Genomic DNA, 25,872 nt, shown 5'->3' with positions numbered 1-25,872 from the left:
CAAAAAATGTGTTGGTCTTTGGAGGATACATAAGAATCTTCTTGAAATTAAAGCTTGATGTAAAAGAATTGTCCCAAATCTTGACTCATTAAAGAACATAGTAACCAAGTTAACCTAAATCCAAAAATTGCTTGAAAAAAAAGGTACATATTAAAGAATCGCCCAAAAGCCTTAATTCGTCATAAGATGAGATGCTAACTAACTGTGATGGTTCATCGGCCCTTGAAATCCCTTGTGGGGCACACCCACGACCCCTAGAGAGGCATTCGAAAAGCCTACGACATGTTGCATTTCACTATGGCTTCCCAACTTGACATGCACTTGGCACGCACAACTCAACATGACATGGTACCAAAGTTTGCAGAAATGCCCATTTTGAGGGCAAATGTCATATTCATGGAAGGGGACTATATACAAGACAACAAGCATGATGGAGCAACCATCATTTTTGCCTCTTAGTATGCAAGGTTCTTTATTGGGTCAAGGCAACCGCCCCCCCTACTCTGAGTTCAAGTCGATATGACTTGTTCTCACGAGGAGAGGTGGGATTAACCTATGTTTGCCCCTGTGGTACTGTGGTCCAAGATGGTTGGGAAGGTGGATACCTGTGAACTTGGAAGTCTTTCTTGGGGTGATTTGATGACTCCAAGCGCCAAGTTACCCATGTGCGAGTTAGATCAATGCGACACACATATTGTTAGCGAGCTGTAGCATGGGAGGGATGCCTAAGGCGTGATTGCCTTGTGATGCAACACAACATGGAGGGTGTATATTGTGACACAATAGCATCTTCTTGGCTTATCTTTTGACTTGGTTTCTGTTGCGTGTTCTACACATGTTGCATTGTTGCGTGCCTGTGGACCATGTTACTTGTGGAGGTTGCTGTGCTATGGATGTATTGGACCATGTAGGTAGTGTCACACTAATTTAACCTCAACTTAGAGGCAAACGTCTAGTTTCGAGGCATAAAGCATTTAACAGTGGTTTCATAGTCACTCAAGCTATCAATCTCATCACTTGTACGATGACCATATCCAACGATTAAAAATATAGCTAATGCGAATGAATCTTCGAGAGCAAAATATACATGTGATTACTCACTAATAAAAAAATACAGAATTTTAGCTATTTTATTAGTTAGATGAGTGTGTGAGCTTCTAATTTTGAGGGATAAAGCATTTAATAGTGGTTTCGTAGTCACTCAAGTTATCGATCTCATCACGTGTAAGACGACCATATCCAACCATTAAAAAATAGCTCGTGCGAATGAATCTTCGAGAGCATTCTATACATGTGATCACTCACTAATAAAAAAGCACATAAATTTAGCTATTTTTTTGGTTAGATGAGTGTGTGAGTGCAAAGCTTGAGCTATGCATCTCCGAGAGCATAATGAAAATTCTATTTGGGTTTTAAAAAAGCTAAAAAAAAACTTATTTTGAGAAATGGTAGAGCAAAGAAATTAATGAGTTACTAATTCTCTTTGCAAGTGCAACCCACCACAAAATGGAATCTTATTGCTTGGCTTTACAAATTACCACCCTTGTGGATGAATGAAAAAGGATTTAAAATACGGTAATTATTTAGGGGGAAAAAGGGAATTATTGGGTAATTCTTTAAGGGGGGACTTAAACCATATTATTATTCGGTCGGAAAAGAAACGCATAAAAAGCTCAAAGAAAGAGTGCTTTTTCTTCTTCCTGTGTTGTTGTTGTTGTTGCTATTGTGTTTGATAATCGTCATCATCGTCCTCTCTCTCTCTCTCTCTCTCTCTCTCTCTCACGTCGCATTGTTGTTATTTTCGGCCCGTAGACCTCTTTAGCTCCCAGAGTCCCAGCCCACCTTCCTTCTCTTCTCTCCCCGGCTATGGCGACGAAGTTTCCATAAGCCTCAGCCCGAAGTCGCTCCTGTCATTGCCTCCCTCCTCCCACCCTAGCATCCTCCCCCGCCGCCCCCCGTCCCTCCCTTTCCCCATCGCCTCCATCTTTGCCTCCCATGGGCTCCCCCCCTCCCCCATCCTCCCCCGCCATTGAAGCCGCCCCCCCGCACACCTCCGACCCTTCCAATAAGGTCAACTGGTCGCAGATTGTGCGTGGAGAGGGCGAGACCTCCTCCCCCAAGGTCGCTGATGCCACCAAGAAGCATCAGAAGAAGCCGCCGCCCATGCCGCAAGAATCCGTCTGCATGACGACTGCAGAAACCCTAGCAGAACCTGAACGGAACCAGGTTAGCGAATCTTCATCGCACAGCCTTCCTAGTGTGCCTTGCCTGCCTGATGGATCAGCTTCCAAACCTTCTTCAGGTGAAGGAAAGCCTGCAGGCCCAGAAGATGGGGGTAGGGTTTCTAAAGCGGCATGGCGAAAGCCAGTGGCCAATGCAGGTGAGGCTTCTCCCCCGGGTGCCGTCATGGGGGCAGTCTCCTGGCCAGACCTTGCTGAAGCTCGGAACATCAAGGCATCATCTTTGGAGGTGCGAAAATGGTTAGAAAGTGGAAAAGAAAGTCCCAAGTCCCCTGCTTCATCATCCGAAAGACAAAATATTGTAGCCCAGGTATTTGCTATTTGCTGTCTGCAAAATGCAGTTTTTAGAAAACCAACAATGTGAAATTGTTGTGGAATGGGGACTGTTCATGAACTTCTTTTTAAGCTATAGAATTTCTGTTATTGCGTTTATTAGGGGACATCAGTGGGAGCATCAACACTGAAGGGGGCCGATCAAGTCACTAGTCAATCTTCATCTGCCAAAAAGCAGAGTCAATCAAGAGGTACAGTGTAATTGGTTAAGGCTAAAACACCATTGGTTGAGGCATGCATTTTAGTTTCCAACAGTAATTCGCAGCCTATTCTTCTGCGTCTAACAATGGCACTTTTTCAGATTCTGTACCTCCTGATCAGAGCATGAAAAGGAATGGGCATATGGGTTCAAAAGGTTTTCAGGCTCACTCTCAGACTGATAATCGCCGTATTTATAACAACAGAGGGGATGCATTAGGACTGTATCCCAACAATTCAGGGAAATGGCGGAACAATGTTCGTGATCAGGGCAGAGGAACTCAAGGATGGCGGTATCATGGCAGGGGTTATGGTAATGGGCGGGATTTTGGCCTACCTTTACATGAACAGCGCATAGGTCCCAGGAATATGCAACATCCACCACCTCCTCCATATATGAACATCTATCCGGGTTTTTATAACACTCAGAACTTTCCATGTAAGTCATTCTTGTGAATGAGGATCACCTTTTTTTTTTCCCCCTTTTTTGTTGGGGAGGGGGTTTTCCAGTCCTGCACATTATTGGGAGTCGTGTTGATTGCCGGTGGATGTCCTACAGATACAAATGGTGGCGCGTATTTTATGCCAGTACCACCTGATGTTATGCACAATGCACAATATTTTGGTCCTCCTGTACCTCCAGGAGGGTACATGCAGGGTCCAGATCCCATGACCTTACGAATGATGATTCTGCACCAAATTGAATATTATTTCAGGTCTATGGCTTAGTGCTTTTGTCTGATTCATTTCCCCTCTGTGTACACTCTCTTTCTACTCTCTTTCTATCTAACAAGTGCAAATGGTTTGGTTTTCTTTTATTTTCAGTGTAGATAATCTATGTAAGGACATATATCTCCGATCTAACATGGATGAACAGGGTTTTGTTCCTGTATCATTAATTGCAAACTTTAATAGGGTAAATGTGTCTACCTTATTCTTCATGCTGTGTGGTTCAGCTGAGTAGATTTGTTGTCATTCACACACTCAATCTTCTTTTTCTGCTCTAATGTGTTTGACAAACAGGTTAGGAATCTTACTCTCAACCAGTCTCTGATTCTGGACGCCTTGCAGCTTTCTTCAGTGGTTGAAGTGCAGGTAATTTCTTTGATTATGTGTAAGTTTTCCTGCATGGCAGAGCTTGTATAGGGTCACATATCTTTGAATTCCTACAGGGTGACAAGTTGCGGAAGCGTGATGATTGGAGACAATGGTTGGTGTTGCGGCCATCAAAAACCTCAACCAATCCTTCAAGTGTCCTGGAAGAGAATCACATGGGTGGAAATGGGCCTTTGCAAGAGCCTGCTCCTGATCAGACAAGGCCTCAAAGGGCTGAGAGTGTGGAATATAGTGATCATTCCAGCACAAGTGTGGCCCCTCGTTCAACAGAAGAGCCTATAAGTGATGCAGACGATATGAAGGGAACCAAGGAAACCAAGGAGATGGATAACGTGGTAACTAAAGTCAACTCAGCATTACTACTAGAAGGCAGATCTGGGGAGGATCAGTATCCTCAGGCTACTCGACCTCAGGAATGTGAGGCTTCTAGCACAGATGTACCTTATGCGTTTCAAGCTACCTTCAGTGGAAGAGTAGAGGAAGAGGCTGTTTTACCATCCAGACCTGTAAACTCTGAGATGAGGTTTAAGGGTAATTATGGCACTACAAGTTTTCATGTCTTATCCTCGAATGGGGGTAATGTACCTGAACTGAAAGTAGCCAACCTGACATCCATTCCATTCCAGGCAGGAAAGGAACAGGAAATGCAATATTCATCGCATATAGACTTTCTGTTGAAAAGGTTAGAATGATGTTTTGATTTTATGCCCTCGGTGTTTCAGACTATTGTTCATTTCTTATTTTGGTTTTTTGGCTGATTTAAACACTTTGCAGCAACGAGAATGAGGAAACTGTCAGCAAGGAGGTGGATGGTACAGATGTACAGCGTCTTGTCACAGTCACCCATGCTCAGCTTGGATCATTCATTGCAGTTCCTTAAAGCTACTTGTTTCCTCAGATGCCCTCGCTCCTGCCAGGGTAGAGCTTACAACTTGTGTTGCTTTTTCTTTTGTCATATGGTTTTTGTTGCAGCAGCGATGGCGAGGTTTGATGTGCATTGAATGAAACCTATGATTGAGTCTGCTTTTTTTACCTAGGTGAACCAAATAAGTAGGCCCCAGAATTTGCAGATGTATTAGATTATGCATTGCAGTTCCTTAAAGCTGCTTATGTCCTTAGATGCCCATTATGGCTCCTGCCATGGTAGAGCTTCCAACTTGTGTTGCTTTTTCTTGTCATATGGTTTTTGTTGCAGCAGCAATGGTGAGGTTTGATGCGCATTGAATGAAAGCTATGATTGAGTCTGCTTTTTTAAACCTAGGTGAACCAAAAAAGTAGGCCTCAGAATTTGCAGATGTATTAGATTAGTTTGGAACCCAACTGCTCCTCATAGATTTGCAAGGTTATGTACCCTGTTTCATTGATTAGCTGTGTGTGGAATTTGGGGGGTGGCTAGGCTTAACCAAGATGTGATGCATTAGGTCACATCGATCAGCACTTTCTGGTGTGCTTTTAGGGCTGTTTAAGTCTGTGGTGGTTTAATTTGTAAGCAATGACTGAGTCTGTTCTTTTGCCTAGGTAAAACTACTCAAATGGGATGCATGAGCATGTGTATCAAAGAAGCAGGTCTCGAAATTTGTAGATTTTTAAGATTAGTTTGGGATCTGACTTCTTGTCACAAATCTGTTAAGTTATGTATGCTGTTCCATCGATCAGCACCAAAGTAACTTTGGTGGGTTGCCAAGTTTAAGCACGATGTGCATGCTTAAGGCAACATCAAACAGCATTCTCTGGTGTGGTTTTTGGAGACAAGAGCAGGGCCATAGAACAGATCTAAATGCGATTCCTCAATGCGTGAAAAGGACAGATGAAGATACTGTGTTGTGCAAATTTATTTGTTTGTCTCTGTACATATGGAAGGTAAGTAGACTAAAAACTTTTCAAGATATCTCAGTGGTTAAAGAGATCAGGATACTGTGTTGCTTAGTCTTCGGGTGTTTGTTTTCATTGACATGGAAAATAAATAGATAGAATACTTTTAAAGAGAACTGGTCAAAATATCCATTGTTTTAGCCTATCTCAACTGTTTAGATCAGCATATCACTGACTGTGGTGTAGGGATTTACCTAAGTCCTTACTTCTCAAAGCATCCCCACTGGAAAAATTCAGAGCTGTGATATTTTATTTAGTTTCTTATCAGTTTGAATAATGGATTTCAATTCATGGCATATTTGCCTTTAGCACTTCTAGTGTGGGTTTGAGCTGATTATGGATGCTCCTGGGCTTTTAGGTACATTTGAGTTTTCTTTTTCAAAATCTCACATGCTTGTAAATTGACCAACAATACCATAGCTAGGTGTGCACTTGTGGAGATGACTCAATTGGTCTTCTAAGAAGAGGTTGTTTAGTTTTGAATGAGCCTTGCTATTGTTCTTTGGCTGTCTTTCTGCATCTTCTATTTGAAGAATTATATAGCGTCTAAGCTTGGCAAGCTTGCTAGATAATTGTAATCTAAGCTTGGCAAGCTAGCTAGGTAATTGTATCCATAGAATAACACAGTCTCCTGATCAGTTATGCAAATATTGTACATCATGATCCATGTGTAAAGAAAGAAACCCATTTCTATTCTATTCTATTCTATTCTTTTCTGGATAATATGTCGAGTTATGCAGTGGTTGCCTGTTGGATCCCTCTTTACCCCATTGGATTGAACAATGGACCCTCTATTGCTTCTGATAGTGGTCCATATGCCTTCAATTTGCAAACTGAGGTGTTCTACTCTTTGGGTAATATTTGCAAACTGAGGTGTTCTGCTCTCTGGGTAGTATTTTTTTCCCCACCTGTAGGCACATGGGTGGGTATGTTTTCGCCCATGATGCCCAACGAACAGCACATTGCCTGAAGCCCTGAAGCCACCTTCCTTTTGGGTGCTTATAATGGTGATTTAGTCAGATCATACAAAGTGTGCGACTTCCCTATGGACCCGTCAGATCACACACAGTGTGCTATTTTTGGCATCTGCTTGTGGTATGTTGCATTGTCTATTTTTCTATTTGTCAATTGGTTCTAATTAATTGTAACAATTTGCTTTAACGAATGGCTATACAAATATAATCTGTGCCCTAGGAGCTTTAATTGTGGAGCTAGAATTGGAACTGGTTAAATTGCAAGTTCGCTATTGAGCTGACTTGTGACCTAAGTCTCATATTTCAGGGAATGTTGATAGTCATGTAGGGATGCCATTACGTTGTTACATCTGTTTTCTTAATGTGATTTGGTATTGGTGCTTGAACAAGTATGGAATATCTAGAATCTATTACCACATTGGAATATTGCTGTTGTAAGAAATCAAAAGGGTACACTTGAAAGTTTTTAAGAGGGAACTTGTATTCAGAGGAATTGAAATCTAAAAGCTAGAAGCTAGGGAGCCAGAGTAATAAGATGTGCATGCTACAATACTTCTCAACCAGCCAATGAGGAATTGCCTATTCAGCTGTTGTTTGATGGGGAACAACATCATGTGCTGGAACTTCTTTTAGTAAGATGTGCATTGCTACAATACTTCTCAATCACTTAGTTATGAATATGACTCTTCATGAGGCTCAAGGTGGCTGCTGTTGTTGGAGTGAGAGACCTTAATGTTGTTGCATGTGTTGAGAGATTGGCTCATGGTTTCCGCTCAAAATTCATAGGTCAAAATCATACAATGAGGCACTTCAGAATATAAACAAGCTTACAATCCTCCCCTGAGTTGTCATGATGGTGCTTGTCAAAGGAGTTTGTAATGTTGTAGTAGTCTTGAAGTAGGTTGAAGGAGGGGGGAGCACTTTTCTCTTTGTTGGAATCTTCTACTTTCCAGGCGTTAGCTATGTTTGAGCTCCTAAGATGTGAATTGACGATCTTCAAAGGATCTTCAAAGAAGAAAGTAGTGAAACCAGATATAAATTGTTGGATGGACTGATCAATACAAGTGTATGTGAAGCCTTCTATTTGTTAGTAGAGTATTTGTCAGCTCATGTGTGAGTCTGAGCTTGATCTAGGCTGGGCATTTTTATTAGGTATTTTAGGTATTTTCTGGTGTGGCATTTTATGCCAGTGGAGCATTTTTATGCACCAGTCGGCCAGCATTAATGCTGTCCGACCAGCATTATTGCTCCCCACTTTTTCAGCCTATTTATACTCAGTGCTCCTCCTCAGTCAGTATCATCAACTTCACCATCTGCAGACTCTGTGGAGAGAGGAGCCAGTGCTAGTGCCCACGCAGCCAGTGACTCACTGTTGTATGCGACTGTCTCGTATTCAGATATATGGATTCCATTTCCCGTGCATACATCTGAGTTCTCATCTGTATCGTGTTCTTTTCTTTTCTCTTTTTGTCTTGTGTTTCAGCAGTTTATTCCAGCACATGTTTATGCTTCCACCGTTGCTCCACTTCTGACATGGTATCAATTTTCAGGATTTGTGTTTCTTCTGTGTTTTCTTGCTGATTTCAGGACTGTTTTGTACCCCTGCTGATCAGGCGACTGCTGTAGCAGCAGGCGACCTGTTTTGGGGCTGTTTTCAGCCTGCGTTTTTTGCAGTCTTACCATCGCCTGCTGCCTATGCACCCTCTGCTGCCTGCGATTTTCATCTGCAGCTGCTGGCGACAGTTTTCTACCTGTTTTCCTCCAATTTATAGCCTGCGTTTTGCTGATTCAGCATCTCTTGTGGCTGGGTGACTGTTACTTCAGGCCGTTTTTGCTGTTTTTGGCAGTTTTTGACTGATTTTTTGACTTTCTGCAGCAGATTTTGTCTTCTATTGATCAGCTTTTGGGTTATATTGCATGTGAACTCTCATTTTCTGCAGTTTGTGCTTGTGTTTTGGCTGTGTTTCCTCTCTCAATTCCATCTCTTCTCTACTTCTCTTCTTATCCTCTCCATATGGCTCCTCCGTGCACTTCCCCTGATGATAAGTTACATGGACCTGATTATCTCACATGGAGTGCTGTCATGAAAGCTTGGTTTGTGCAGAAGCGGTTATGGTACATCGTCTGTGGAGCTATTCCTCGACCTCTCCGTCCTTTTCCTCTTCCTGAAGACTTTGATGAGGACAACCATGAGGAAGCAGTGCTCACATGGGACTCGGACGATGCCCGTGCTAATCGGCGTTACTTCGGTGTATTTCTAAAGCGGTCTTATCGGCGGTTACTTCCTCTAGGACATCTCCTAAAGTATGGCAGAAGTTGCAGGAGATGTACGAGGCATCTACCACCATGCGGACAGTCACACTTTATGGCCAGCTCCAGCAGATGAAGTTTGAGCCGAAAGATACTATTCAGTCTTTTCTTCTTGGTGTTACGTAGGTATAGGACCAGCTTCGGCACATGCAATTTGCTCTTCCCGAGGCGTATCTTGTCGGGACGGTCCTCTACAAGCTCCCCTCGGAGTTTGATGGAGTGGCCAATGCTTTGTGGGCGCAGACATCATCGATTCCTGCCAGTTTTACACATATGACCTCGATGCTTCTTGAGCATGAGACATCCTTGAGATTACAGGGGTGGCTTCCGGCACATTATGGAGGCGAGGCTTATGTAGCTTCAGAGAGGGGTGACGGGAAGAAGAAGTCGAAGGCCCAGTGTTACCACTGTGGCAAGAAGGGACATTTGCGGAAGGACTGCAAGACGTTAACGGCTTCCAGGAAGAAGGAGCAGAAGACGAAGCGGGATGTTGACTCTACCGATGAGTTCTCTCCTTCATCCGACTCCGACCCAGATCCTCCGACCAAGGTGAAGTCCAAGGCGTGGAAGGGATCCTCTTCTTCGGATCGCGGGAAGGGCTTGGTGGCCCCTTCCTCGGCTGCTTTCTAGTGGTGGTGATGAGGTCATCCCTCACGACTCTCCTGTGCCAGAGAGAGAGTGTGAGCGGGTGTTCAGATGGGGCAGCCGCGCCTCATCTATACTTTTATATAGGTGCACAGGTTCCAGAGAGGGACGTCCCTGACGCATCGACTTCAGTCTGGCAGAATCAAATCCTAGAGCTGGGATTGACATCCAGGTTCATGTTGAGCTGGTTATCTGACAGAGAGCGGGAGGCAAGGCAAAAACTCATCCAAAAACTCATGCATAAGTATAGTCTCAGAGCCGCGGTGACAACCATTCTCATATACATGTATCTCACAGTGACTAGTACACCGAGTAGTGACCTCATGGCAGACATACTCTCAGCACAGTACCTTGGATGCATGTTGAATACATCCGAGATCCACTACATACGAGAGCTGTCCAAAACCGATGGAGTGGAAGTGCTACCTCCCCCTTGAGCATCACGCAATGCTCCGGACGCCCGCTCTACTGAACCTGAGTAAGCCCAATCCAAAGTCGGCTCTAACTGAAAGGCATCAAGATAAAGTTGCAACAATTGAGAATGGTCTGCCAAGTCATCCTCTTCCATCCATTTTGCATCCATTGGTGAATAATTTTGAAACTTCACCAAATATCTTCTGAACACTTTACCTCTGACCTTCCTTTCCTTATGTGCCAAAAACTGCTCGGGTACCAAAATCTCATCTAGTTCCTCAACCTCTAGCTGAATTTCAGCAGATACATCTTCAGGCACATCACCATGAAAATGTTTCAACAAACTGACATGAAAGGCATTGTGTATCTGTCAATGTGGAGGTAATTTCAGCCGATATGCAACATCGCTGACCTTTTCCAACACTTGAAAGGGCCCATAGTATCTCATGCTTAACTTTGGATACAACCTCTCTCATCCCTTCATCTTTTTCAGCCTTGCCTTTTCGAAACACAGCAATACATAATCGCCCTCTACAAACTGCAAAGCACGTCTATGGCGATCAGCTACCCGCTTTTGCTTGTCCTGTGACCTCTGAAGCGCATACTTTATCTTTGCATAGGCTGCATCCAAGCTTTCCACAAAGCGATCAGCCTCAAAGATCTTATCCTCAGTGTGCAAAATAGGTGGAACCTTCTTGCCACCCTCAACCACCTCAAATGGAGCCTTGCCAGTGGAACTATGCACCGTATTATTGTATGCAAACTCAACCAATGGCAAGTACTACTCCCACTGTGTCTTGTGGTCTAAAACATAGCACCTCAAAAGATCCAACACTGTGGAATTTGCTTCCTTAGACAGATCATCTGTCTGCGGATGGAAGGATGATGAGAATTTCAGCATGGTACCCATATTTTCACACAACCCCTTCCAGAATAGATTGGTCATCCGAGGGTCTCGATCACTGATAATCGACTCAGGCATACCATGATACTTGAAAATGTGCAGCATAAATAATCGTGCCATATGATCAGCCTTTATCTTCTTCCTCGCCGGAATGAAGTAGGCTTGTTTGCTAAACCTGCAAATAATAGTCCATATCCCATCATTCCTTGTAGGTGTCCTAGGAAGCTCAAAGATAAAGTCCATAGCAATGCTCTGCCAAGGCCTATCTGGAATAGGCAAGGGCTGCAACAAGTCTGGCATCTTTTGCCTATCATGCTTTACCTTCTGACATATGATGCATACCCTAATAAACTGCTCTACATCATGCCTCAAAGCTGGCCAATAAAAGAAATGCTCCACTGCCTTGATTGTGGCATCAATACCTCTGTGTCCCGCATACGAAGGAGCATGACTTTCAATGATCACTCTAGGCCTCAAGTGCTTTGTGACACACAGTCGTCCATGCATCAATAGAAATCCATCTCTTAGCATAAAATGCTCATGCCTTTGGCCATTGAAAAGCTGATCATAAACATTAGCAAAGTTCGAATCAGTAGCATATTACTCTTTCATGGCATCCAACTTGGTGTGATAAACCATAGTGATGGCTGAAATTTGTGGCTTACATGACAGTGCATTGGCCATAACATTCTTTTTACCATCAATGTGTACAATCTGAAAATGAAACATAGAGAGAAAATTTGCCCATCTCATATGCTTCTCTAACAACTTTGTTTACGTCAGAAAGTACCTCAAAGTCTGATGGTCTGTCTGCACTGTAAAATCAACCCCCAACAAATAATATTTCCACGTAGACAATGCATGAATTACAGCCAAGAGCTCTTTCTCATTAACCTGTAAATTTCTCTCTGAACCGTGGAGAATTCGGCTCTCATAAGCCACAACTCGGCCATCTTGCATAAGGACAACCCCAATGTTGTTACCACATGCATCACACTAAACCACAAATGACTTCCTTAGATCAGGCAATACAAGCACAGGATTTGAAGTCATCTTTTCCTTCAACTTTTCAAATGCTAAAATTTCCGCTGCTGTCCATCTAAATGGCACATCTTTCTTTTACAAAGCATGCAATGGAGATACAATTTCAGCAAACCCGCGTACATACTTCCTATAGTATGAACTTAAGCCCAAGAAGCTGCGGATCTCATGAACATTCTTCAAAGTTGGCCATGAACGTATTGTTTCAACCTTAGCAGGGTCCATACAAATACCATCAGCCAATACAATATATCCCAAGAAGTGGATTTTATGCAAAAAGAATTCGCTCTTCTTGTCATTGATAACCAGCCTATGCTTACGTAGCTCATTGAAAACAATATCCAAGTGTTTTCTATGCTCCGTCTCATTCTTTGAATAGACAATCATGTCATCAAAGAAAGTATCCACAGATGCTCTATGTGGCCGAAAGATGCAAGGAGCGTTCGTAAGTCCAAAAGGCATGACAAGAAATTCATATAACCTAAAAGACATCTTGAAAGCTGTCTTAGGCACATCCTCCGGTCTAATGCGTATCTAATGATACCCACTTTTCAAATCTATACGGCTGAATATTGCTGCCCCCTGCCATCTATCCATAACATATTGATCCGAGGGATCGGAAAGCGGTTCTTTATCGTGATCTTGTTCAGAGCACGATAGTCAATGCACATACACCATGAACCATCCTTTTTCTGCACCAAAAGCACTGGAGAATAGAAAGAAGATGAGCTAGACTGAATCAGCCCTTTTTCTAACAGCTCATTTACCTGACTCATAATCTCCTCCTGTTGGGCTGCACTGACACTATAGGGTGGTTTATTAGGAGGGCTACTTCCAGGGATAAGGTCTATGCCATGATCTTCGGGTCTTTCAAGTGGTAGCTGCTCTGGAAGTGACTGAGAAAAGCAATCAACATACATTTTCAAAAATGACATGTGATCCTTCTCTAATTTAGACATATTCCCAACATTCTCACTATCATCCTTATCCTTAGCAAAAACTAAATACGCCGAAAGATGATTTTTCATTACTTTAGAAATAGCAACTGCAAATACAACAGGGGCAGATTCCCCTTTCAACTTTACATCAAGTGTGAGTGTCTTTCCCTTATGTTGAATAGTGATCTCTTTTGCATATGAATGAATCACTGCATCCATACGGCGGCACCATGGCATACCAAGCAACACATCACCACCCTCAAGTGGAGCAATGTAAAACTCTTCGCTGTCCACATATCCCTGTATATGCAACCGAAGCTGTCCAATGAGTGGTGTGACAGGTTCTGCATGACCCTTACATGCCATTCCAACTTCCCCCATGGCTCCCATCTCATCCTCTTTGATGCTTAGACGAGCTGCCATGTCAGTAGAGATGAAGTTGGCTCGCGCACCATTATCAAAGAAGATCAATGCATGCTGATCCCTAATTTTGCCCCATGCTCTACACAACTCAGTAGCATCATCATTGGGCTGATTATTAACAACATCGGGCACCAATCCCGCTAATGTTTTGGGCCTTTTACCCTTAGGATCTCCCTAATTTTCTGATTTTGCAGATTGTTGCCTGTTGGGACAGTTCTTTGCAATATGACCCTCTTGTTCGCAAATAAAGCATTTATTTGCAGCCATCAATTCCCTACATTGTGCCAATGTTTTCGAGCCCTTTCTTTGCTGTTTTGGCCTCTTTTCAGGCTGGTTTTCAGATATGCCCCTTTTCTCAACCTTAAACAACTTTTTATTCAGCTTCTCCCCGCTCTCTTGGAAGCCCGAATCCTTTCCATGCAGCAAAGCATCGACTGTAGCAGCAGTCTCTATGAGCTGAGGTATGCTAGACACGGTGGATTTTATGCAAAAATCCCTGATTCCTTTGGGCAGCCCACATACATATTTTTCCACTTGCTCATGCAAGGGTACGGCTCGATAAGAAGTGACGGGCAGCAATGCATCTCAAAACTTCTTATTGTATTGCTCTAAATTCTTGCATTCCTTTGCATCAAGCTTGTTCCGAGTTGTCATGATGTCCACCTCAAAGGTACTAGTCAACCAATTCAATGCAAACATTTGCTTGAATTGTACCCATGTTGACGGTGCTCTACCTTGCATCAAGAGCGTGGACCACCACTGCAATGCATTCCCCTTCAAGAAAGTGGTTGCCTTTCGAATCTTAGAGGATTCGGTGAAGTTTTCCCCTGAATAGGCTGCATCAAACTGCTGAATGAAGGTCAAAAGCTTTCAGCCTATCTTATGCACCACTGAAGGACTCAAACTTCACTGCTTTTTCACCCTCATCATAGTCTTTTGCTTCCCCTTTGGGAGTCAAGTTATCATACACTGGCTGCTGCAAAAAGGGTGCATTTGCTGTATTTACATCATGACCAAGCCCAAATGGAGCATTTGGATGACCAGCAAACATCCCTTGAGCCCCATAAGCATTCGGGGGTGCAGATGCATTGCCAAACATTCCACTTTGTGCCCCAGGCATCGAGCCAATGCTACCATACATAGGGTTTTGCACATTTCAAGCCATACCCGAAAACAATGGGCCTTGTACACCATACATTGGCTGCTGCATACCATATGGATTTCTGCCATGCATTCCCATATGCGGCCCTTGGCCAACCATTGCATGAAAAATTGTGCTACCACCAAAGTATCCTGACTGCCCCATCATAGCATGCATGCCCGGCTGTCCAAAATCCATTGGATTGGCACTTCCATAATGGCCTTGCATTTGCATTCCTTGCCCCATAGGTACCAATTGTTTAGCTTCATTGGCCTCTTTAGGAGCTTCAAGTGAAGGATTTGGCACTACCTTCGGTACATCTTGCTGTCCCGAAGGTGTAGAAGTTGACTTCTTCTTCTTGCCCTTGCTGTCCTTCTTCGAAGCATTCAAAAATCAGGTGAACTGAGGTTCCTTTGCCAACTCAGCAAAGAGATTTGCTACTGTCCTCATCCGATTCTTGAACTGGTCATCAAATTCCTCTTCACTTTGCTGTTCATCTACCTCATGACAGCTTGAAGGCCCGACATCTAGCCAACAGCAACATTTTCAGCTTGTTGTCCATCATGAGAGCCTTGTCCAAGATTAGGCATTGCATTTCCATCATTCCCATGAGAATGTCCATACTGAGAGGCATCATCACTACTTGATTCCATCTCACTATATGAAGACATGTTTCTGAAATTTCTCAGCTGAGCACAAAAATCAGCACTAGCACAAAGCTTTGGCTTGCAATCAGGTGCCTCGGACTCACCAAATCAAGAGATTGAGTGATTATCCCGGCAATGGAACCATGCAACCAGCCTTCCTTCTTGGATAGGGTGGTTTAACCTAATTAAGCACTTAATTACAGCAACTAGCAAATGAACATAAACTGAAATGCTCACTTTACCTTCATAAACTTGGACAGTGGACACCTTGTTGGCCCCAAAACTGGCGCCCTTTTCGGTATTTCTTTAATTTCAATTCCTGATGGATAAATTACAAGCCAAGATTTCACAATCTCCTTGGCTGATTCAAAAGCCCATTGCTGTTCCAAATAATCAGCAAAGCATTTGGGCAAATTGCCCCTTGATTTTCACCCAGGACTTGCTCTAATGGAACCCCAACTGGTCAAATGCTACCCCAAATTCACAATAGATGGGCTGGCATCTAAAATCCTCACAATTCCACGAATTTCCGGTGCTGATTTCAATCTACAATGCTTTGACTGATGGCACGGGTCCCAAGGTGGCTGTGAAACCCTAATTACTACTGTAATTTAGGGTTTACAACAGTAAACTCTCTGCTGTCCACCAAATTTGGCTGTACTCTGCTACCTATGGCTGAGAATTACTGAGAATGCTTGAGCATAGACTCGAGGAGATGAGAGAATGCTGTGAAGAGAGAAAAAATCAGCTAAAATGTATCTTTTAATTCGTAGCTCTGATGACAAATCTGATGGCACCAACAGCTTCAAAAGGGGGGTAAAACTCCAACTCCGCTAACGAGCCCTCCTCTTCTACCGCCGCCTCTCTTCAGGCGAAAGAGAAATCCTACTGTCCCCTGTCCTGTCGCCGCACGCAATCTGTCGTCGTCGCCTCTCAGAGTCAAATCTGATCACCTCCTCTCCCTCTACCAAGCTCCAAACGGCTGCAATTCCACTTCCATCACCCTCCAACAGCCTTCTCCCTAGTTGCATGGGAAAGTTTTGCAAAGTGAGCCTTTCTAATGCATTTTCAGCCATTAAATTAATTTTTCAGAATTAATTAATTCTGAAAATTAATTTCAGCCCTTTCGACCCTGCCCAAAATTAAACATGCCCATCTGGAATGAAATTGGCTAGGCCATTTACAACTCGGAGTGGTTCCCAACCTCCGTTGACCCTTAGACTAGCATTAATTAATTAATTAATTAATGCTAGTCCCTAGTGTCACCGCTGACACTTAATGGCCAAACAATTGTCCTAGGGGTCCAACCTGGCACCAACTGACCACCAAAACCCAGTTGGCATAACTTAACACAACTTTTGCCTTTAACACCCACTGCATCCTCGGGGTCCTTGGACCGTTCCCATGAAATAACTGCCATGTGCATCACATGTGCTAAACAACCTTGCACATTTGATTAATAACTTAATCAAATGTTACTAGCAAGATTAAAGCATCTCAAAATTTCATGCCCTCGTGACAATAACCCTCCAGATAACTCCACACACGTAGAGCACGCATGGCAACATAGCAGGCAGCGTGTGCATGTGCCGGTTGCTATAGTTTTGGATGTGTGTATTGAATATTATACTATGTGTATTAGTCAACCGGATAGAAGGCTTCACATACACTTGTATTGATCAGTCCATCCAACAATTTACATCTGGGTTCACTACTTTCTTCTTTAAAGATCCTTTGAAGATCGTCAATTCACATCTTACGAGCTCAAACACACCTAACGCTTGGAAAGTAGAAGATTCCAACAAAGAGAAAAGTGCTCCCCCTCCTTCAACCTACTTCCAGACTACTACAACATTACAGACTCCTTTGACAAGCACCATTGTGACAACTCAAGGGAGGATGGTAAGCTTGTTTATATTTTGAAGTGCCTCACTGTATGATTTTGACCTATGAATTTTGAGCGGAAACCATGAGCCAATCTCTCAACACATGCAACAACATTAAGGTCTCTCACCCCAACAACAATCACCCTAAGCCTCGTGAATAGCCATTCATAAGTAAGTGACCAGAAAACTGTCTTGGCACAAGCACCAACAGCCAAATCCCGCACATTGTCAAGACTCCAAAAAGAAAAATTTACCAAGTAAAGACACAAATCCTTAAGCCATACAGTCCACCTAAAGATATGCCTCAAAGAGGCAAGAAAATCCACCTAAATATCCATCAATGACATAAGCAAGAACTAAGAAGAGATATCACCAAAACCATATATAAGATCAAGGTTACATCTATGGGCAGGACCATATAAATCCACTAGGAAGGCAACCTTCTCACACACAAAACTGGGCCCTAAACTCTTACAAAAAATAGCTCATTCTATGTCTCAAAAAGTGTGTTTGCGTGCTACCTTTGAGAATACACGTTAGATTTTCTATATCATAAAAAGTACTCTCGGTGAGCCCCGTGACTTATAGCAGAGTTGAGCCTTGTGCTTTTATTTAGCTTTCATAACCAACCCACCACCCCACCAACAAAAAAAGGGGGACGAAAACTAGGAGTGGTTCTTACTCTGAATAAACGCTATCATGAAAACAAACAATGATACAGCAAAGATAATTATTCCCTAGCCAATGATGACCAATATTCTAGATAAATCGACTGGATAAACATAGCCGTCATAATGATAGGCTGACATGTCCTTCAATGACTACCAGTTTGCTAATAGGTGACAACTAGCCTAGAAGGCCTAGGCCCTGATGTCAGTGACCTCATTGACACCTCAAACCTTTGGAAAGCCTGTAACCCTCCAAATAACTCCACACACGCTGAGCACGCATGGCAACATAGCAGGCAGCATGTGCATGTGCCGGTTGCTATAGTTTTGGATGTGTATTGAATATTATACTATGTGTATTAGTCAGCCGAATAGTGTCAGAAGTGGAGCAGCCGTGGAAGCATAAACATGTGCTGGAATAAACTGCTGAAACACAAGACAAAAAGAGAAAAGAAAAGAACACGATACAGATGAGAACTCAGATGTATGCACGGGAAATGGAATCCATATATCTGAATACGAGACAGTCGCATACAACAGTGAGTCACTGGCTGCGTGGGCACTAGCACTGGCTCCTCTCTCCACAGAGTCTGCAGATGGTGAAGTTGATGATAGTGACTGAGGAGGAGCACTGAGTATAAATAGGCTGAAAAAGTGGGGAGCAATAATGCTGGTCGGACAGCATTAATACTGGCCGATTGGTGCATAAAAATGCTCCACTGGCATAAAATGCCCAGCCCAAATCAAGCTCAGACTCACACGAGCTGACAAATACTCTGCTAACACCCTCTCTCAGATCATGGATGATCTGATACAATACAATAGTACAATGAAAAGGAATCAGAAACTATACAACATAGAATCACCAAGTAGAACCATGGATACCCCAGCAGTGGGTGATCAAGCCACCACCAAGGTGCATCGGAGAGAACCTGATGTCGATGTCGAGCGTACCAAGCACCTGAAAATAGAAAAGATCATAGCATGTCTCTGTGTCCATCACCAATATCTCGCAGTAGCATACAAGACCAACCTGTCAAAAATGCCCCTGAACATAGGTGACCATGGATTCCCCGCCTTTGGCCAGACCGCCAAAGTGTCCCCTCATGTGAGCTCCAGACTCAGTTTTTGATCAGTTTGAGAACCGTTTGTGATCACTTTGGGATCAGTTTTGCATCAGTTTTTGCATAAATTTCTGATCATTTTTTTTTACCACCAGCTTGTGATCAGTTTCGAGTCACATTTGCAGCCATTTGTGATCAGTTCTCATATCAGTCCATGATCAGTTTATGATCAGGTCATGCCCAGTTTTTAATGGTTTACAGCTGATTCCATGGACAGCCGCATGTAAACGAATGTCATTGACAGTTTCAGCTATGGTTTATACTGAGAATATGCTTTACTATGGTTTTGAAGTCAGAACGGTTGAGAAACATGAGTTATGGATGCATCCAATGGTTTCTAGCAACAATTTTGGATTGTTTTTCAGTTTTCTATTATGTTTTGCTCGCTGGAAATTCTCAATAAGTTTTGCGTATATGCAACGGTTTGACAACAGTGGCCAATGTTGTGATGACTGTCATACCAAATGGAAATTCCAGTGCAATATACTTTTCCTTTGGCCCAATGCAGTGCAATCGAGGACGATTGCATGGTTTTCAAGGGGGAGGTATGTCACGGGGACGTGAAATTTTGAGATGCTTTAATCTTGCTAGTAACATTTGATTAAGTTATTAATCAAATGTGCAAGGTTGTTTAGCATATGTGATGCACATGGTAGTTATTTCATGGGAACGGGCCAAGGACCCCGAGAGTGTAGTGGGTGTTAAAGGAAAAAGTTGTATTAAGTTATGCCAACTGGGTTTTGGTGGTCAGTTGGTGCTAGGTTGGACCCTAGGACAATTGTTTGGCCATTAAGTGTCAGTGGTGACACTAGGGACTAGCATTAATTAATTAATTAATGCTAGTCTAAGGGTCAACAGAGGTTGGGAACCACTCCAAGTTGCAAATGGCCTAGCCAATTTCATTCCAGATGGGCATGTTTAATTTTGTGCGAGGTCAAAAGGGTTGAAATTAAGTTTCAGAATTAATTAATTCTGAAAAATTAATTTAATGGCTGAAAATGCATTAGAAAGGCTGCCACTTGGCAAAACTTTCCCATGCAACTAGGGAGAAGGCTGTTGGAGGGTGATGGAAGTGGAATTGCAGCCGTTCGGAGCTTGGTAGAGGGAGAGGAGGTGATCAGATTTGACTCTGAGAGGCGACGACGACTGATCGCGCACCACGACAGGACAAGGGACAGCAGGATTTCTCTTCTGCCTGAAGAGAGGCGGCGGTAGAAGAGGAGGGCTCGTCAATTGAGCTGGAGTTTTACCCCCCTTTTGAAGCTGCTGGTGCCATCAGATTTGTCATCAAAGCTACGAATCAAAAGATACATTTTAGCTGATTTTCTCTCTCTCTACAGCATTCTCTCATCTCCTCGAGTCTATGCTCAAGCATTCTCAGTAATTCTCAGCCATAGGTAGCAGAGTACAGCCAAATTTGGTGGACAACAGAGAGTTTACTGCTGTAAACCCTAAATTACAGCAGTAATTAGGGTTTCGCAGCCACCTTGGGACCCGTGCCATCAGTCAAAGGCATTGTAGATTGAAATCAGCACCGGAAATTCGTGGAATTGTGAGGATTTCAGATGCCAGCCCATCCATTGTGAATTTGGGGTAGTATTTGACTAGTTGGGGTTCCATTAGAGCAAGTCCTGGGTGAAAATCAAGGGGCAATTTGCTCGAATGCTTTGCTGATTATTGGAACAGCAAGGGGCTTTTGAATCAGCCAAGGAGATTGTGAAATCTTGGCTTGTAATTTATCCATCAGGAATTGAAATTAAAGAAATACCGAAAGGGGCGCCAGTTTTGGGGCCAAAACAGGGTGCCCACTGTCCAAGTTTATGAAGGTAAAGTGAGCATTTCAGTTTATGTTCATTTGCTAATTGCTGTAATTAAGTGCTTAATTAGATTAAACCACCCTATCCGAGAAGGAAGGCTGGTTGCAGTTACAGGCTTTCCGAAGGTTTGAGGTGTCAATGAGGTCACTGACATCAGGGCCTAGGCCTTCTAGGCTAGTTGTCACCTATTTGCAAACTGGTAGTCACTGAAGGACATGTCAGCCTGCCATTATGATGGCTATGTTTATCCAGTTGATTTATCTAGAATATTGGTCATCATTTGCTATGGAATAATTATCTTTGCTGCATCATTGTTTGTCTTCATGATAGCGTATTTTCAGAGTAAGAACCACTCCTAGTTTTCGTCCCCCTTTTTTTGTTGGTGGGGTGGTGGGTTGGTTATGAAAGCTGAGTAAAGCCTTAAGGCTCAACTCTGCTATAAGTCACAGGGCTCACTGAGAGTACTTTTTATGATATAGAAAATCTATTGTGTATTCTCAAAGGTAGCACCAGAGGAAACACACTTTTTGAGACAGAATGAGCTATTTTTTGTAAGAGTTTAGGGCCCAGTTTTGTGTGTGAGAAGGTTGCCTTCCTAGTGGATTTATATGGTCATGCCCATAGATATTACCTTGATCTTATATATGGTTTTGGTGGTATCTCTTCTTACTTCCTGCTTATGTCATTGATGGATATTTAGGTGGATTTTCCAGCCTCTGAGGCATATCTTTAGGTGGATTGTATGTCTTAACGATTTGTGTCTTTACTTGGTAAATTTTTCTTTTTGGAGTCTTGACAATGTGCGGGGTTTGGCTGCTGGTGCCTGTGCCAAGACAGTTTTCTGGTCACTTAGTTATGAATGGCTATTCACAAGGCTCAGGGGGACTGTTGTTGTTGGAGTGAGAGACCTTAATGTTGTTGCATGTGTTGAGAGATGGGCTCATGGTTTCCGCTCAAAATTCACAGGTCAAAATCGTACAGTGAGGCACTTCAGAATATAAATAAGCTTACTATCCTCCCCTGAGTTGTCACAATGGTGCTTGTCAAAGGAGTCTGTAATGTTGTAGTAGTCTTGAAGTAGGTTGAAGGAGGGGGGAGCACTTTTCTCTTTGTTGGAATCTTCTACTTTCCAGGCGTTAGGTATGTTTGAGCTCGTAATATGTGAATTGACGATCTTCAAAGGGTCTTCAAAGAAGAAAGTAGTGAACCCAGATGTAAATTGTTGGATGGATTGATCAATACAAGTGTATGTGAAGCCTTCTATCCGGCTGACTAATACACATAGTATAATATTCAATACACACATCCAAAACTACAGCAACCGGCACATGCACACGCTGCCTGCTATGTTGCCATGCGTATTCAGCGTGTGTGGAGTTATCTGGAGGGTTACAGGCTTTCCGAAGGTTTGAGGTGTCAATGAGGTCACTGACATCAGGGCCTGGGCCTTCTAGGCTAGTTGTCACCTTTTAGCAAACTGGTAGGCACTGAAGGACATGTCAGCCTGCCATTATGATGGCTATGTTTATCCAGTCGATTTATCTAGAATATTGGTCATCATTGGCTATGGAATAATTATCTTTGCTGCATCATTGTTTGTTTTCATGATAGCGTATTTTCAGAGTAAGAACCACTCCTAGTTTTCGTCCCCCTTTTTTTGTTGGTGGGGTGGTGGGTTGGTTATGAAATCTGAATAAAACCTTAAGGCTCAACTCTGCTATAAGTCATAGGGCTCACTGAGAGTACTTTTTATGATATAGAAAATCTATTGTGTATTCTCAAAGGTAGCACCAGAGCAAACACACTTTTTGAGACAGAATGAGCTATTTTTTGTAAGAGTTTAGGGCCCAGTTTTGTGTGTGAGAAGGTTGCCTTCCTAGTGGATTTATATGGTCATGCCCATAGATGTAACCTCTATCTTATATATGGTTTTGGTGGTATCTCTTCTTACTTCCTGCTTATGTCATTGATGGATATTTAGGTGGATTTTCCAGCCTCTTTGAGGCATATCTTTAGGTGGACTGTATGGCTTAAGGATTTGTGTCTTTACTTGGTAAATTTTTCTTTTTGGAGTCTTGACAATGTGTGGGATTTGGCTGCTGGTGCCTGTGCCAAGACAGTTTTCTGGAGCTTAATGTGTTTGTAAGTTCCTTGTTACTGTCTGCTAAATCTAATGGTTGATGTGACCCAAACCAGTTCAGATTATATTGGTGGAAGGTGCAATTGTCCCATTGATCTTACAGGAAGATCAAACTTTTAATTTTGTAGAAAGACATTTATCTTGGACTAATGGTTGTGCCATGCACTCTTTAGCCACAGCCAGCCAAACTTCATGAATGTGGGGCCAAGCGATTATGGATGTGTGGCTTTCTTTGCTTTTCTAGTATGAGAGTTGTGTATTCCCCAGCAGCGTCAACAAACTTGAGAGAGACGCTTGGGTCCTGGCTATGGTGTTACTATATGTCTTTGCATGTTGTTACTTGAGTCATTACATGCAATTGTGCACCCAAGTTTTCTCATTTTTGGTGGAGCACAACAAGATTTGTCAACATGCGTGATGACTTCTTTTGGCTGCTGATAATAAGCTTGTGGCTTGAGTTGGCTGCTTAGATTGCCCTTGCGCTCACCATTCCTAAAAGGTGAGGAGACTCTATCAACGGTTGTGCTGTATGAACCTTTTGGCCACTTGGGATAAGATGATCTGTGAGGATGAAAGGAGTTGCATGGCTTTCTTAAACACATTACTGTTGCTTTAATGGTGTTCAGCTCTTTCTGTGAGCAGAATATTTGTGACATGCATGGTCAAGCTTTCTATTGGGAACAAGTGTTAGTTCTGCTGTTGCCCATCCTCGACATTCTGTTTGAGGTGGTGTTCTTATGTAAATCTGGCCCTTTCTTAAAGGGGAGACTTAAGATCAGTTCAATTGGCTCTAAGACAGGAGCACCTCAGCTGTCATCTCTCAGGAGGCTATCAACTTCTATATTTCCAGACCACTTACAGAGATAAACAAGCCAAATCAGCAACTTAGATCATCTCAGATAGCAGTACAATTATTCGCTTACTTTTGGTGGTCATGGAATGAATGGGGAGTCAAGAGCTGCTGTTAGATGAACAGTGGGATCATTGAATCGTAGTCAGAAGCTCTAAATATACTTCATTATTGGGATTGCTAAGAAACTTAGAACCATCAAAATTTCTACTGAGCTGGCACACCTGCAGATGCAGTTGAAGTTGGAAGCAGTTGTCAGAATCACCCAACCAGATTTTAGTTAGCCAGCACTTTTGTATCTTGGGGCTCTTGATTTGATGGTCACAGTTAGATTGTCTTTGAGTTCATTTCGTCTTCCTTTGTGGTAGTTGTAGACTGCTCTGTTGAATCCTTCATGAAGCATAGTACTATGTATGCACTTCATACATTCATTTAACCTTCAACTCTCTGTTCTGCATTGTTTTCTCTCACTTTTTTTGTTCATCTGCATGGTTCAAATATGAAATATTTTCTCCACCCTGGACTGATCATGGTCAGCCCTTTGTGCAACTGGCTATTCTTAATTGTGTGTGCAGTAGGGTTTTAGACACAAGTTTTTTACACTATGCTGGTTGTCAATGTAGAGCTATGGTGCACATGTAACATATTAGCTGTGTGTAAACATCAACAGGCACACAAAGTCAACAATGACCAAAGTATAAGGTTTAATGGACACTGTTTCTCCTCCCACTCCCCCACCATCACACCACACATCCCCAACAACCCAACAAACCCCCCTGCAAAAGAAAAGAAATAAAAAAGCCACACCCAACCCCCCTTTAAACCCCCAGCAGGTCCCCCCCCCCCCCCCCGGCCCCAAAACGAACCAACTGCTGCCATGCACATGCCCACCACACACACCACACCCCTCCCGTGTGCTGCAGGGCTGGCCCCCTGGCGTGCACACGTGTGTGGATCAAGCCCTCAGCATAATGTAGTGAGTCTATCCTAATCCTGCTTGTTTCATTTGCTTGGGAGGGATCTATTATGCCCAAATTGTCTGATGCCACTTGAAGTCTTCAGGATGTGCAGGCATTGCAAAGAAGTCACTTTTTGTGAAGATCTGATAAGCCATCTATGTCTCCACTGGTTGGGGGTCCTTGATTCAAATCGAAACATTCTAGTGCTTTCTTGGAGTGATCATTTTATTTTGCCTTCGGAATTTTACTTTTGGATGCGAACTTGAGTAATTGATGCATAACATCCAACACAATGTGGTCTATCTCTTGTTTAACTGCTACTTTCTCTGTTGGATTTCAGGTCACTCTTTTTGGCTTGTACAGAGCTCCATGGAAAGGGTTGGTAGCATGTTGACCTCAGATTCTTATGATTGACCTTTACACTAGACATTGAGAGATCAAACTATCTGAAATTAAAAGGGCAACAGGGTTTTGTTGTTTCTTAAAAGACTTGTGCATGGCGGATCGCCCTGACAAAAGTTTATTTAACAAAGCAGCAAGATCAGCTGCAAGCAAAGGGTTTTGGCTTTTTCTTCAACCAGTCAAGGTGGAAATTGTATGGAACTTGGATTCCAGCCATTTCAGTACACATACTATCGGTTGAAGTGATTGCATGTTAATGAGTATTGGCAGAGGATTTTGTGAGCAGAGATAACCCTTTCTGGGTTAATTTAAGGATGTATTAAGAAAATGCAACTGATTATTCAGCCATATTGGCGGCTTCACAATTTTGATAAAAGGGGAAGTGTCTGTTAAAAGGAGAGATGATTGCGAAGGCTTCACCTTCTTGGTGAATTTTACTCTGTACATTTTGATTTTGCTTTAAACATGGCCGAATTAAACAAAGCCTCTTTCAACACTTCTTAGACTTCTATATTTAACATTGTCTAGTTTTCACCAGAAGAAACAGAGAATGTTTTAGGTGCATGGGAGAATGAATAAAATTAGATAGGCTTTTCTATTATATGGTGTACGCTGGAGTGAGACGCTATTATTATGAATCCATATGACCATTTATGCATTTAGGAAAATCAGGTTATTGGACACTAGATGTCAAGGCAATTCTTTATGCTGTACATGAAATGAGATGAAGCTATGTTTTTCCATAGGTGGCCAGGCTGGAAATCAGAAAGATGGTGCAAGTGTCACTGTGGCTCACACCCTCTTCAACTCAAATCGCTTGGTTACACCAT

General features: G+C 42.8%; 1 protein-coding gene and 1 pseudogene across 2 annotated transcripts; one reads left to right on the top strand and one right to left on the bottom strand.

Annotated features, from left to right (window-relative positions):
• Positions 1-1,729: 1,729 nt before the first annotated feature.
• On the top strand, positions 1,730-25,594 carry LOC148027460 (uncharacterized). Of its 2 annotated transcripts, XM_087689163.1 has the most exons (10): positions 2,090-2,226; positions 2,303-2,550; positions 2,677-2,764; positions 2,875-3,210; positions 3,331-3,487; positions 3,597-3,687; positions 3,795-3,866; positions 3,944-4,569; positions 4,662-4,805; positions 24,981-25,589. In XM_087689163.1, the coding sequence occupies exons 2-9, from the start codon at positions 2,407-2,409 to the stop codon at positions 4,765-4,767; spliced, it is 1,620 nt and encodes a 539-aa protein (XP_087545289.1). In that variant the 5' UTR covers positions 2,090-2,226; positions 2,303-2,406; the 3' UTR covers positions 4,768-4,805; positions 24,981-25,589. The 2 variants fall into 2 exon arrangements, with proteins under 2 accessions (XP_087545288.1, XP_087545289.1); XM_087689162.1 differs by having other exon boundaries at positions 1,730-2,550; positions 24,981-25,594.
• On the bottom strand, positions 9,912-18,865 carry LOC148027461 (uncharacterized; annotated as a pseudogene).
• Positions 25,595-25,872: the final 278 nt, after the last annotated feature.

Source organism: Lygodium microphyllum, chromosome 12, assembly GCF_053477565.2.
Source record: "Lygodium microphyllum isolate KBCC chromosome 12, Lygodium_microphyllum_v1.1.10, whole genome shotgun sequence".
NCBI classification, from domain to species: Eukaryota; Viridiplantae; Streptophyta; class Polypodiopsida; order Schizaeales; family Lygodiaceae; genus Lygodium; species Lygodium microphyllum.
This window is presented reverse-complemented; position numbering and strand designations above follow the sequence as displayed.